Genomic DNA, 14,243 nt, shown 5'->3' on the forward strand with positions numbered 1-14,243 from the left:
GCCACACATCCAAGAAACTCTTTCTGGAACCCGGAAGCCAAAAACCCGACTAGTGGGATTTAGGAAGAGGCAGATGGTTTCTTGAAGAAGGCTACTATTCTTTAGTACCCAAATGTTTCCCCGCCGTGCCTAGAATGAGACCACTGAGATACAGGAAGTATTCTGTCCCTTTAATAGCTTTGTTTTGGGGTAACTCCCCTCCCCTTGTGGGGAGGCTTGGGAAAGGCAGGCGCAGTCCTCGATGGGGAGTCTCAGCGACCATGGGGGGCACCATCCACTGTAAGATGACACGGGTAGAGGACGTTAGTTTAGGGCAAGATAGGATGGACCTTGCAGAGGGCGTGCAAGGGGCGGGTAGGGGGCGGGTGGGTGTGGGCCAAGCGGGGCTCTACCACAGGGAGGCTGCAAAGGGGGGAATCGGAATGTACCAGGTTGAGAAGCTGGGGGAAAATGGCCAGGTTGCCTGGCACTGGGCTGAACCATAGCGGGGCAGCAGGAGGGTGGAATAGGGACATCCAGTTTCAGCATTAAGCTGAACTACGTGAAGGTATTCATGGGGAGGTCTGGGCTGTACCATGTTGAGAAGCCAGCGAGGTGGACTAGATCAAGGGACTGAACCACGAGGAGGCAGTAGAGGGAGAAGGGGAGTGTACCACGTTGTTTTTTTTTTTTTTTTTTTTTTTTCAGTAAGGGAAGTGCCAGATTATGGAACAGTATAGGGTTGTACCACATGAAAACAGGGGAAAGGATCTGGGCTGTACCATTTCGGAAAGCCGTAGTTATAAGAACCATGGACCAGTACAAGATCGTACCACAAGGAAACCAGGGGGCTCGGGTTATACACCGAGTTGCAAGTTGCAAGCAGTGAAGAACTGCAAATCACGGACCTGCAATGGTCTAGGACAGGAAGGTGGGCTGTACCATTTTGACACAAAGGGAGAAAGAGCGAGGGAGAGTTCAGGAGGCTGGGTCACACAGAAGCAGCAAGGGAGGGGTTGGACTGCATCATATTGAAACATCAAGGGGAGACACATAGGTGGATTAGACCAAGACGTGGAAGGGGTTGGAGACTGCATCATACCATGCAGGCGGTAGTTGGGGCCTCGGCAGCGCCTCTCGGGGTGCCGGGGGTCCCTGTTGCCCCTCAAGGCCCTGTGGGCCAAGGGCTGCAGGGGCCGGCCGTTACCGCTGAGGCTCTGGAAGATCTGGGACGGAGGATTCTGGCTCAGAAGTCTCAGGGAGTGCATCTGCCACGGAAACGGGGTGGGAAACTGGGAGTGAGTAAAGAATGGCCCTGGAGGCAGCGGGCAGGAAGCCCCGCCCCTGGGGGCGGGTGGGCCGAGTCTTGCTCAGCCCCGCCCCCGACATCCCCAGGGCGGTCGGACCCTCGAATCCCCTCCAGTTCCCTGTCAAGCGAGGGTAGAAGGGTAGGTGAGGCAAGGGGACACCCAGGCCAAGGAACGGGTTGGTGGGTGGCAGGGGGGGGGGGAGGAATTGGGCTGACAGGGTCACCTGGAGAGAGGTGATATTGAGGGCCCTGTCAATGAGGATCCAGGTAACAGTCTCCGAGCAGGGTGGGGTGCTGAGAGAGCCCTGATAGGTGATGAAGCCAAAGGACTCGGGGAACAGGAGCTCCAGGCTCAGGTCTTGAAGAAAGTAGGCATCATCTGCAGGAATATCAGGTCAGAGTGAAGAGGGGTGCCCCTGCTGAACTCCTCTATGTGCATAAGCCACCCCCCATTCACCTCCCCCCCCCGCCCCCGCACCCTCCCAGTGTCCAGGGATTTACTCTTATAGGAGATGCGGGTGATGGTGTCACGGTTAAGGAGGCGGCTGAGGAACGGGTTTGAGCTACCAGCCACCTGTGTGGAGGTATGCAGTGAGGAGAGAGGAACCCAGAAATCCAAGCTCCCCAATCCCTTCCTCCCCTAGGACCCCAGAGACTGGGCCTCCTAGCTCCCTCTTCTCAGACCCCAGGTCCAGACCTTCCCTCCCTCCCTGGGCTCACATTGACAAAAAGGCTGAGAATGGCCAGGCCATTGGGGCCCCGGGTGGCGGCGCTGAGGTTCCCATAGAGTTCTTGGTTGAAGTGGATGAGCTGCACCTAGGAGGGAAGCACAGAGAGTGGGGACCCCCGGAAGAAGGGGAGGGCAGAATGGGCAATGGGAGCAACTTTGGGGTTCCAAGTCAGGTTAAGGATTAGTGCTCACGAGGTGGAGTGGGGGGGCGGGCTGTGGATTCTATGGAGGAAGATGGGATGAGGCATGAAAAGGAGGGTGACTATGGCTGATTCACGCTGATGTTCCACAGAAAACAACCAAATTCTGTAAAGCAATTATCCTTAATTAAAAAATAAATAAAATTTTAAAGGACAAGAAAAAGAGGAGGGTGAGGTGGGAGGAGGGCTTCCCAGGTGGCCCTAGTGGTAAAGAATCCACCTGCCAATGAAGGAGATGTGAGTTTGATCCCTGAGTCGGGAAGATCCCCTGGAAGAGAAAATGGCAACCCCCTCCGGTATTCTTGCAGGGAGGATCCCTTGGACAGAGGAGCCTGGTGGGCTACCGTCCATGGGGTTGCAAAGAGTCAGACATGATTGAGCCTTTGAGCATGCATGCAGGAAGTGGGAAGAATTTGGTTGACTTAGAGTGAAGGTCAAGGGTCAGAGGTCAGTGGCCATCACCTCAGCAGAGAAACCCTGATGGTTGATCTGGTGTTCAGAGCCAGCTCCGTCACGTGCTCCAAAAAGCAGCCTCAGTTCACTGAGTCGGTGGCTATAAAGGAGGGGACCCCCAGACACATTAACCACAGGCCGGGGCGCAGGCAGGAAGGAGACATGGCGACCGGTGTTGTACAGAGTTCCGCGGAGCTGTGGGGGAGGTGGAGGTGGTCATAGGAATGCAGAGAAATCTTTTCCTGACTGTTTTCCATTCATACATTTCCCACAGCCAATATCCATTTAATCATTCAGCATAGTTTGAACATTGGAAAAGACCCTGATGCTGGGAAAGACTGAAGGCGGGAGGAGAAGGGGACAACAGAGGATGAGATGGTTGGATGGCATCACCGACTCAATTGACATGAGTTTGGGTAAACTCCGGGAGTTGGTGATGGACACGGAGGCCTGGTGTGCTACAGTCCATGGGGTCACAAGAGTCTGACGCGACTGAGCAACTGAACTGAACTGAATAGTTTGAACGCTAATGTCTTTCCAGGATCTGGGCTGATCCTTGGTAGGTGCTCAATAGTGGTGAATTTAATTAACAAGTATTTATTGAGCTGTCAGTATGTGCCATGGATGCCAGGGCGAGAGCCATGAGCAAGTAGACAAAAACTCTGGGGCTCATGGAGCTTCTGTTCAAATTAAGGAGAAACAATAAATACTGAATCATATAAGTAAATGCTTAATTAATTACATCCTATGCCCACACTGAGGAGCACTGGGAGTTCTAATAAATGGAAAACCCAGGGAATTCTCTGGCAGTCCAGTGGTTAGGACTACTGTGCTCCCAATGCAGGGGCCTGGGTGTCAATCCCTGCTTGGGGAACTAAGAAGTTGCAAGTAGCATGCCAAAAAAAAAAAAAAAGGAAACCCAGAGAATGGAGTAGGGATGGGGTGTCAGGAATGGCTTCCAAGAGGAAGTAACATTTGAATGGTGACCTGAAAGATAAGGAGGGGTTATTTGCAAGGAGCAAGGAGAAGGGTATTCCAGAAGGGGGAATAGTCCGTGCAAAGGCCCTGAGGTGGCCTATTTTAATAACAGTGAAGAAGCCTGGGACCAGAGCCCAGTAAGCAAAGGATAGTGTGGTGATGGGAGCCGGGTGGTGCAGAGCCTTGTGGGCAATGATGGGGTATTCTGTGTTTTTATTTAAATAATTGAATAGATATAACACATTTGGCACAGTACCAGGCACAGGCTAAGTGCTGTGTAAGTGTATGCTGTCATTACTTATCCTAACAGAAAGATTTTGAGTAGGAGAGAGTGGTATGATCCAGTTTGTGTTTTTAAACATCTATCTGTGGGATGGAGAATGGGTTGCAGGAGGCAGAGAAGCAGGCCAGCAAAGATGCTATAGCATCTTTGCATCAATCCCAATGCAAGATGATGGTGAGACCAGTGGAGGGACAACAAATCAAATGCTATTTAGCAGGAAAACTAGAAAGGGAACGGATGGAAACGGAAATGCGGGAGGAAATGGGATGGGGAAGCTCTGAGACTTTTGGTTGGGTGGCCGGGGAGTGCCAAAGAAATAATATTGCAAAGCGGGCAAGAGTGTGGATTCTGGAACCACGCTGCCGAGGTCTGAATCCCAGCCCTGGCACTCTCTGGCTGTGTGACCTCAGGTAAGTAACTTAACCTCTCTGTGCCTCAGTTTCTGCATCCATAAAATAAGGATAATAGTAACACCTATTTCATGGTGCTGTGAAGATTAGAGGATTCATCAAGTTTGAAAACAGTGCCTCGCCCAGGAGACGGTCTGTTTTACCATTGCTTCTAAGAGAGGGGAAGACTAGGAGCCGATCATTTGCAAGTGTTAAGTAGCCTTCCCCCAACGGAGTAGACCTCCTCCTCCAAGGCTAGCCTCTCAACTCAAAGCTCCACCCCCGATCCCCACTCAGGCCCCGCCCCAGTGGATTCGGTAACCCCTCCCACCAGGGTTCTTACCTTCTCTCCCCCGGTGCTGAGTCTCAGAGGGGGCAGAAAGGGGTCATAGAGGACCCTCTTCAGCTCCACATCCACGGGGCTCTGACGCTTCCCCACGGCACAGAGACTCCAGGCTGCGTTCACCAGGCCCCAGAAAGGGGGTCCTGGGAGCCGAGGTGGGGTAGGGAGAAAAGGAAGTCAGAAATAAGGACTGAATCCCTAGACTGGGACCCGCTACGAAGGCTGTCGTCTGGATTCCTGGATCCCAAGAGAGGAAGGGCTGGGAATCTGGACTCCTGGCTCTGAGGGAGGAGGGGGCTGGGATCCAGAATCCTCGGGTCCTAGAAGAATTTTGGAGGCGTTTCCTAAGGACCCCCCCACCTTACCCCCCTAACACCTCCAAGTCTCTGATCAAACTTACCTTAAATTGTCATTGGGAGAAGAAACTACAACTCCCAGCAGGCCCCCGGGACTGCCAAACAACCCATTCACTGCCTGCCTGCCCTAGAGGTCATGGGAGTTGTAGTTCTTTCAGTCTCCTTGTCCCACAGCCGGATAATGAATGAAGTAGGAAGAAGGAGTTGCAAGAGAGGGCAGGAGGAGGCTAGGGAATGGGGCCACTGAACCTCTGGTTCTCAGCAAGAGCCAGGACCTACCTGCCTCTTTCCCAGGAAACACACACACACACTCTTCCACCCCCACACTCTCTTACCTTCCAGTCACTCCCACTCACTACTTGAAATGCGCATATATAATGTCCCATGCTGAGCCACTCGGGTTCAGAAGCTGGGTCTCCTGAGAGAGGGAGGAAGGGGCCGGGACTCTCGAGTCTGGGGCGTGGGGAGGGCGGGCGGGAAGGAGGGGACTTCTGGGTCTCAGGAAGAAAGCGCCCGGCAGCCCAGACTCCAGAGTCCCCGCCCCGGCTGCACCTGGCACGAAGTTTCCCTGGAGATTATCCTTGTAGCTCCACCAGTCCTCTGGGTCAGGTGCGGGTCCGATGTGAGCTGGGGAGAGAGCAGCCTGCACCCCTCTCCGTGGCGCCCCACCCCACCCCTCCCTCAGGGGCTCCTGCCCCAAAACCCAGGCCTTACCTGCCGCTCCCAGTGCGGCCCAGAGTACCAACGCCCGAGGGGCGCTCAGACGAGCTGCAGCCCCCATCCCCAAGAGGCCTCGGGGTGACCCCTTCCCAATGTCCCGGCCGGCCCTCTCTCAGCTTCTCCCCTTCCTAACCCCTCCCAGGACTTCCAGCCTTCCGCTCCTCCCTACAGGGAGTCCCAGTTCCCCAGTTACGGAGGCAGCCGGGGACTGAGACCCCCCCACCTCTCCCGTCTCTCCTCCCCTCCCTCGCTTTGCCTCCCCTTTCTCTCTTTTCCCGAGCCCTCCTGGCTCGCTCTACCTCCCGATCTTCCTACTCCTCTCTCTGCCTTCTCCTTCTCCCTTGGGTTCCCTCTGGGTTCCTGATGCACACTCCCCTTCTTCACTCCCTTTTCATTAAAAGCTCTCCCAAGCTCCCTAACTCCATCCCTCCATCCCGCTTCCCTCACCTCCTCCTCCCTCCCTTCCTTCTCGGTCCCTGCCTCTCCCTTCTCCCTTCTCCCCTTCTTCTCCTCCTCACTCTCTCCCTCTCAGCCTCCAGCTCCTCTCTCCCTCCCCACCTCTCCTGCCTCTTCTGTTTCTCTGTCTCCCTCCTCCCTTCCTCCCTCTTGCCCCTCCCTCTCTTCTCTCTCTTGCAGTTATTTAATTTTTCTGTCGTTGTTTGGGGGTGGGGGTGGGGGCTCTCACAGCAGAGAACCCTCCTCTTCGGGCTGGTGTGGATGGAGTAGGGGCGCCCAATAGGCAGGATGGAGGGGTCACTGGGGGGCTGATCCCCAGCTCCCAGATGCGCTGGGGCCTTGGGGGCGGGGGTGGCCCGGACACCTGGGGCCCAAGAGCTGGCAGTTTCCATCCTCCGCAGAAGAGGGAAGGGGGGGCGCTTAAGGTGGAGCTGGGAGAGTCCCCGAGGTCTCTGCGCCCAGAGCCGCTGGCCCCAGTGGATCAGGGGTTCCCTCAGCTCACGGGGACCCAGATTGGAGCCTGCATCACTGCCTGCAGCCCCCCGCCCAGTGCATCACTCGGGCCTCCGCCAGGGGCTCCCTTAACTCGGCTAGGGGATCCCCTGGGAGACTTGAGTGCGGTGTGGGCGGCTGACCAGGAGAGGGAGGCAGAGACTTGGAGAGAGAGCCAGGCAGGAGGTAGCCGGGAAGGCAGAGAAGAGAGAACAGAGGTGAGGTCAGGGAACTGTGGAGGCTGGGGAAGGGAAGGCGAGCCTCAGATCAGTACGAAGAGACAGGGTGGAGGGAGATGCAGGGTAGAGAAGAGAGGGCAGGGTGGGGCGGCTGCGGGTTTGGGCAGGGGGAGATGGTGGCAGGAGAGACAGACAGACTTCCATACCTTGAATGAAAGAGATCCAGAAACTGATACACACATAGAGGAGGCAGAGATAGAGAGATCTCCCCGCTGCCGCCCCCCACCACCCCGCAAATGGCTGGGGAAAAAAATACAAAATGAGACAGATACAGATGGAGGCAGAGAAAGAGATACACAGAGAGAAAGACATAGACACACAAACTTAGAGATAGAAGCAGAGACCCACAGAGAGAGAGAGTGCACGCACGTGCCTCAAACAGCAGGTTCGAGATGGAAGAGCAAGACGCCAGGCAGGAGGTGTTCAGGGAGAGACAGAAACAGAAAAGAAGATCTGAAGACAGACATAGAAACACACGCCTAGAGAAAGCAGCAGAGAGAGGCGAGGACAGAGAGAAAGAGGCAGACACCCGCACACATCTATCTGTAAAGAGAGACCCTCATGTAGAGGAAGAGGTATCGACAGAGATAGAGACCCAGGTAGGGGGAGAGACCCAGAAACGGATCAACTGACATGAAGGATAAGACTAAAGAGGGTTGAAAAAGACAGAGGCATTCAGAGACAGAGAATTGGAAATGGACATGCAAGGACTGGGATGGAGAGAGACAGACATGCCTGGGAGAGCCGGAAGTGGAGAGAGACACCGAGAAAACAAGAAAGGAAGGTATATTCATGATCTGTTGTCACATGACAGGTTACCCTGAAACTCTGTGGCCTAGAGCTACACATATTTATTGTCTCACAGTTTCTGAGGGGTGGGAACCGTGGAGCAGTTTAGTTGGGTGGATCTGGCTCTGATAACAACAGAGAACTCAGTCTCTCGTGAAGGGGCAATAGGCTATCGGCCAGGGCTGCAGTCATCTAAACTCTTGACTGGGGCTGGAAGATTACCTTCAAGCTCACCTACACGGCCCTTGGCAAGAGGCCTCAGCTGCTCAATGTTAGCGTCCACAAGGGGCTCGTGTGGGTGAAAGTCGCTCAGTCATGTCCGACTCTTTTCGACCCCATGGACTGTACAGCCCATGGAATTCTCCAGGCCAGAATACTGTAGTGGGTAGCTGTTCCCTTCTCCAGGGGATCTTCCCAACCCAGGGATCAAACCCAGGTTTCCCGTATTGCAGGCGGATTCTTTACCCACAATGGAAGCCCATATATATATATATATATATATATATATATATATATATCATATAGTTAAAATATGGCCCTTTGTGGTGACCTGAAAAACAAGAGATGAAGTCACAGTGGCAATATTTTAATTATACGCTATGAGCCCCTTGTGAACACTAACACTCAGCACATGAGCCTCTCCATAGGACTGCTTGGGACACAACATGACTACTGGCTCCCCTTCAGAGCGAGTGACTGGAGAGACAGCAGTGTCTTATATAACCTATGTCCAAAGTCACACACTTTTATTTGTGTGTTGGCCATGCTGCTTAGCCTGCAGAATCCCAGTTCCCTGACCAGGTACGGAACCCAGGCCCCAGCAGTGAAAGCGATGAGTCCTAACCACTGGACCACCAGGGAATTCCTAGCACCATCACTTCCTTATTCTATTCATTGAAAGTGAAAGTCCCTCAGTCGTGTCTGACTCTTTGCGATCCCATGAACTGTACAGTCCATGGGATTCTCCAGGCCAGAATACTGGAGTGGGTAGCTGTTCCCTTCTCCAGGGGATCTTCCCAACCCAGGAATCGAACTCAAGTCTCCTGCACTGCAGGCGGATTCTTTACTGCCTGAGCCGCTAGGGAAGCCTCGGATGTGTATTCACTGGAGGTGAGCTGCTCAGTCTAGCCCACGTTCAAAGGGAAAGGGATTGATCCTTTTTTTTCCCCCCTAAAATGTTATTTATTTTGGCTGCACTGGGTCCTAAACAAAGACCCAGTGCAGCCAAAATAAATAAAACCTTAGGAAAACAAAGAGAAAGAGATTGAGCTCCTCCTCTTGAACAGAGGGATATCAAAGAATGTGGGCTTCCTTCAAAACCATCACAGAGGGACTTCCCTAGCAGTCCAGTGGTTAAGACTGTGCTTCCACTGCAGGAGCTGTGGGTTTGATCCCCGATTGGGGAACTAAGATCCTGCATGCCACATGTCATGGCCCAAAAAATAAAAAATAAAGTAAAATAAACTCATCATAAGTGGGGAGAGGAAGAGAGACAGCAAGGGAGAGAGACAGACTTTCAATGACCCTCAAGGCTTAGAGGTTGCCTTATTCAGAAAGGCAGGAATGTGTTGAGAAGGGGAAGACAGAGGCAAGATAAAGGAAACCAAAGCAGTAGTAGTAATAATAATAACGATGATAATAATAATAATTACAGTGGCAGCAGCTAGCAGGTAAAGCACCTGCTTTACCTGCTAAAGAACCAGGTAAAGTTCTGAGCACTTTCTAAGGACTCGCTCGTGTAATCATCACAGTCTCTTCATGAAAAGGAGGAAGTTAAAAAAAAAGAAAAGAAAAGGAGGCAGTTATTATCCCATTTGACAGATGAGGAAACCAAGCCTCCAAGGGCATTAGTGACTTGCCCCAAATGACACAGGCAGGAAACAAAGAACTATGGGGAAATTATGACCGAGACATATGTGCAGAGAAACGGGGAAGTGGCAGGAAGAGACTGGCAGAAGAACCCAGCTCTGATGGAAAAAATCAATCAGCAAGAAATGGCAGCCACTCTGACTGAGGGTTTCCTAGACACTGGAGCTGGACCATACACTCCTTAGGTTTTGTTAACCCTCAAAGTTGCCCCTTGAGGTGGGGGTTGGTATTAACCCCATTATACAGTTAGAACCGCTGAGGCTCAGAGAGGAAAGTGACTCACCCAAGATGTCGTGGGTTGACTGGTGCCCCCCATCCCCCCCAAAAGAGACACATCTCCCTGAAACCTGTAAATAGGACCTTATTTGGCAAAAGGGTCTTTGCAGTTGTAACTAAGATGGTGATCTTGAGATCAGATCATCCCATGTTATCTGGGTGAACCCTAAATCCAATTACATATGTTCTTTTAAAATAAAGACATAGATAAACAACAGGGATCTACTGTATAGGACAGGGAACTATATTCAATATATATATATATTTTTTTCTTGGTTGGGCTGCAAGGCATGTAGGATCCCGGTTCCTGGACTAGGGACTGAACCCATGTCCTTTGCATTGGAAGTGCAGAGTCCTAACCACTGGACCACCAGGGAAGTCCCTATTCAATATCTTCTGATAAACTATAATGGAAAAGAATCGGGAAGAAGTATATATATACATATACATATATATATGTAGTTGTTCAGTTGCTCAGTCGTGTCCGACTCTTTGCCATTCCATGGACTGCAGCACACCAGGCTTCCCTGTCCGTCACTATCTGCCAGACTTTGCTTAAACTCGTGTCCATGCCATGAGTTGGTGATACCATCCAACCATCATCTCACCCTCTATCACCCCCTTTTCCTGCCCTCAAAACAGAATCATTTTGTGCACAGTTGAAACTAGCACAATATTGTAAATCAACTACATTTCAATTTCAAAAGAAGGAGAAAAGAAAGGCAGAGGGGGATTTTAGACAGAGGCCATAGCATTGTGAAGACAGAGGCAGAGGGGACGTCCCTGGTGGGCCAGTGGCTGAGACTCTGAACCCCCAGTGCATGCATGCAGATCCTACACACTGCAACTAAGAGTTTGCAGGCCACAACTCAGGCCTGGCCCAGTCAAAGTAATTAACTAATTGATTAAAAAAAGAACAAAATGGCTAAGAGAAATTTCTTCTTATATGGGGGTAAGAGGAAGTCTTCCCAGTGTAGGTGACATTTTTCTGACCCTCTTTCTGTCCCTATAAACCCAGCCCTGGCTCAGAACGCATCTCTTCCCACCAGGATCTTCTCTCCAACCCCTCCACCCACCCCCAGTCTCCCTTCCCCTCCAGTCTACCCTCTAGGGATCCCAGAGGAGTCTTCTACGTCCAGAGGTGACCTTGCCTCTCCTCAAGTCACAGCCATCCCGTATCTCCCCAGTACCCCTGGACAAATTCCCTGACTCTCCGCCTTTCTAGTCATGACCAATTCCTTCCTCTGTCCTTCAAGACCTACCTCTGATGTCACTTCCTCTGAGAACCCAACTTGCAGTCTGGGTTCAAGGCCTTCTCTGGGCTCACCCAGTGAACCGAGCCACCTCTACAATTGTCCATATCGTTTGTTGCTCATACAGGGCTGACCCCACCCCTCCTCTGCTCATAAATCTCCCACGGCTCTCCAGTGCCCCTGGGGAAAAAACTCAGGCCCTCAGTCTGGTCTTAGAGGCCCCATAGTCCTGGTTACTGCTTATTCCAGCCTCAGATCTCTTCTCTGACCATACCGGGCCCTCTGGCTTCTGGACCTTTGCACCAACTGCGACTTCCTGAAACTGTGAAAGTGTAGCCGCTCATTCATGTCTGATCCTTTGCAACCCCATGGACTATAGCCCACCAGGCTCCTCTGTCCATGGAAGAAGCAAGGAATGCAGGTTCCACTGAGATTTGAACCCAGGTCACTGGATTCAGAGCCCAGAGTGCTAGCCATTACAACTGTAACTTCTAACTTGGCCTTTCTACCTCTTCTGCTGGGCAAACTCGTCCTCAGCTCACACGCATTTTAGGAGTCTGCTCTTCTAGGAAGCCAACAATGATGCTGTGGACGGCAGGGGCCTCTTCTGAGTTCTGAAAGCCACCTGTGCTGCCCTCATTATAGCAACAAGACAGACTGGGCTCAGCGCCCAGAGGCGGGAGGGAATGGTCGGGCCGGAGGTGGGGCCCAGATGTGGATTTCACGCCTATTCGTCTTGGGCGCTGGGAACAAAGTTTGGGTCATAAGGAACATATGGGGCTCGCCCTGTTCCTCACTTTCATCTCCTACCTCCCCGGCCCCTGGGTGGGAGGCAGCCGGGACAGGACTCTGAGCCTGGGTGGTTCCCACAGCCCTTCCTGCCCCAACTCTCAACTCCCACTCCCCAGGGGAGCCCAGCAAAAATCCTCCTGACCTGTGATCTCACCTTCTGGGTTCACCTCTCCTGGGGAATGTCTGGCTACCAGGTGTTTAAATCATGAAAACAAACTCCAAAAGCTCTTACTCTGTGCAGACACTATTTTAAGCTCATTACATACACATCTTTTTAAAAATTAAGTATTTATTTATTTATTTGGCTGCTCCAGGTCTTAGTTGCAGAACTCGAGCTCTTCGATCTTGGTTGCGGCATGAGAGATCTTTAGTTGTGGCATGTGGGATCTAGTTCCCTGGCCGGGGGTCAAACCCAGGCCACTTGCATTGGGAACTCAGAGTCTTAGCCACTGGACCACCAGGGAAGTCCCTACATGTTCATGCATGCTCAGTCACTTCATTTGTGTCTGACTCTTTGTGACCCCATGGACTGTAGCCTGTCAGGCTCCTCTGTCCACAGAATTCTCCAGGCAAGAATACTGGAGTGGGTTGCCATTTCCTTCTCCAGAGGATCTTCCCAACCCAGGGATCGAACCCACATCTCCTGTGTCTCCTGTATTACAGGCAGATTCTTAACCACTGAGCCATTGGGGTAGCCCTACATACACATGTTAATTAATTTAATCTTCATAATATGCCCTGTGGGTTATTTCCTATTATCATCATCATCACCACTCCCATTTTACAGATGGGAAAACTTAGGGGACAGAGAGGGATTTGAACCTAGGCAGTCTGGCTCCAGAGTCCATGAGTTTCATGAAAATCACCTATAGAGCAATGCCATCCTATAGAAGTTTCTGTGATAGTGGACATGTTCTTTATCTGCGCTGTCTGATATGTTAGCCACTAAGTACCAACGTGGCAGTGGCTACTGACTGGGTAGCTCAGAGAACTAAGTCTGAATACTGGCTACTTGCTGTGTGATGTTTGTTAAGATTCCCAGCCTCTCTCGTTCAGTTTCTTTATAGAAGAGGTGGTTAAGGATTCCAGCCAAACCGAACACATGTGGGTTTCAATCCTTGCCCCCATTTCAAGGTGGTCTCCCTGAGAGCCTCAATTTCTTCAGAAAAGGATGGAGAGAGCAAGATAAGGCATCCAGCGATCTCTGAAACAGAGAACTCTTCTTACTTAGAAAACCCTCTGACATACTAAGTTGCTCAGTCGTATCTGACTCTTTGCAACCCTGTGGACTGCAGACTGCCAGGCTCCTCTGTCCATGTGATTCTCCAAGCAAGAACTGGTGTGGGTGGCCATGCCTCCTCCAGGGAATCATCCTGAACCAGGAACTGAATCCTCATCTTTTATGTCTTCTGCATTGGTAGCTGGGTTCTTTACCACTAGTGCCATCTGGGTAGCCCTATAAAACCCCTTAAAGATTCCTAACTCCTGCTTCAGATATGCCCACAGCCAGGGCCCTATTGGAGGCCAAAGGCAAGCCTCCCCATATACAGGATTATATTGGTAGCTTGGGGGTCTAACAGTCACCTCCTGCAGGCTATTTTCTGCCTTTTTCAGCCTCCTTAGGGGCATACTCAGAACACTGGCGGGAGAGCCTGTTCTCTCTGCCTAGCACCCAATGACATCATGGTGCAACCAGACTCCTCATTGGCTCAGGCCTGCTTTTTCTCTCAGGGAAAGAAGAGGTTGCTTTCTAGGCCCCTGCTGCTGCTGCTGCTAAGTCACTTCAGTCGTGTCTGACTCTGTGCGACCCCATAGACAGCAGCCCACCAGGCTCCCCCATCCCTGGGATTCTCCAGGCAAGAACACTGGAGTGGGTTGCCATTTCCTTCTCCAATGCATGAAAGTGAAAAGTGAAAGTGAAGTCGCTCAGTCGTGTCCGACTCTTTGCAACCCCACGGATTGCAGCCCACCAGGCTCCTCCACCCATGGGACTTTCCAGACGAGAGTACTGGAGTGGGGTGCCATTTCCTTCTCCATTCTAGGCCCCAGTGAACCCTAAGTCATATCTCTTTGAGATTCCCTCAAAGTACTCACTGTCTCTCCTACAAAGGTCACTCAAATTTGAAATTCTGCTCTTCATTGTGGGTTCAGAGGCCAAGGTGACGTGAAAAATCCTAAGTCCCATGACCTTCCATTCCATAGTACTTACTACTTCCTGCCTTTTTTAACCCCATCCCTCTGGCCTGTTAGGGCTTCCCTGGCGGCTCAGATCGGTAAAGAATCTGCCTGCAATATGGGAGGCCTAGGTTTGATCCCTGGGTGGGAAAGATCCCCTGA

General features: G+C 51.8%; 1 protein-coding gene across 2 annotated transcripts; it reads right to left on the reverse strand.

Annotated features, from left to right (window-relative positions):
• Positions 1 to 149: 149 nt before the first annotated feature.
• On the reverse strand, positions 150 to 6,268 carry CA11 (carbonic anhydrase 11). 2 transcript variants are annotated; one of them, XM_070771417.1, is made up of 9 exons: positions 5,735 to 6,257; positions 5,573 to 5,647; positions 4,665 to 4,807; positions 2,681 to 2,866; positions 2,009 to 2,104; positions 1,790 to 1,862; positions 1,513 to 1,667; positions 1,082 to 1,247; positions 150 to 277 (listed from the first exon to the last, which is right to left on the reverse strand). In XM_070771417.1, the coding sequence occupies exons 1-9, from the start codon at positions 5,799 to 5,801 to the stop codon at positions 252 to 254; spliced, it is 987 nt and encodes a 328-aa protein (XP_070627518.1). In that variant the 5' UTR covers positions 5,802 to 6,257; the 3' UTR covers positions 150 to 251. The 2 variants fall into 2 exon arrangements, with proteins under 2 accessions (XP_070627518.1, XP_070627519.1); XM_070771418.1 differs by lacking the exon at positions 2,681 to 2,866 and having other exon boundaries at positions 5,735 to 6,268.
• Positions 6,269 to 14,243: the final 7,975 nt, after the last annotated feature.

The sequence above is a fragment of the Bos indicus genome, chromosome 18, assembly GCF_029378745.1.
Source record: "Bos indicus isolate NIAB-ARS_2022 breed Sahiwal x Tharparkar chromosome 18, NIAB-ARS_B.indTharparkar_mat_pri_1.0, whole genome shotgun sequence".
In the NCBI taxonomy this organism is placed as follows: domain Eukaryota; kingdom Metazoa; phylum Chordata; class Mammalia; order Artiodactyla; family Bovidae; genus Bos; species Bos indicus.

Excerpts from the sequence above, each read along its gene's own strand:
- CA11 (XM_070771417.1), bottom strand. The coding sequence starts at position 5,801 with ATGGGGGCTGCAGCTCGTCTGAGCGCCCCTCGGGCGTTGGTACTCTGG. Across the intron at positions 5,648-5,734 it reads GGCCGCACTGGGAGCGGCAG|CTCACATCGGACCCGCACCT; the intron begins GTAAGGCCTGGG and ends CTCTCTCCCCAG. Across the intron at positions 2,105-2,680 it reads ATCAGGGTTTCTCTGCTGAG|GTGCAGCTCATCCACTTCAA; the intron begins GTGATGGCCACT and ends CTTCCCTCCTAG.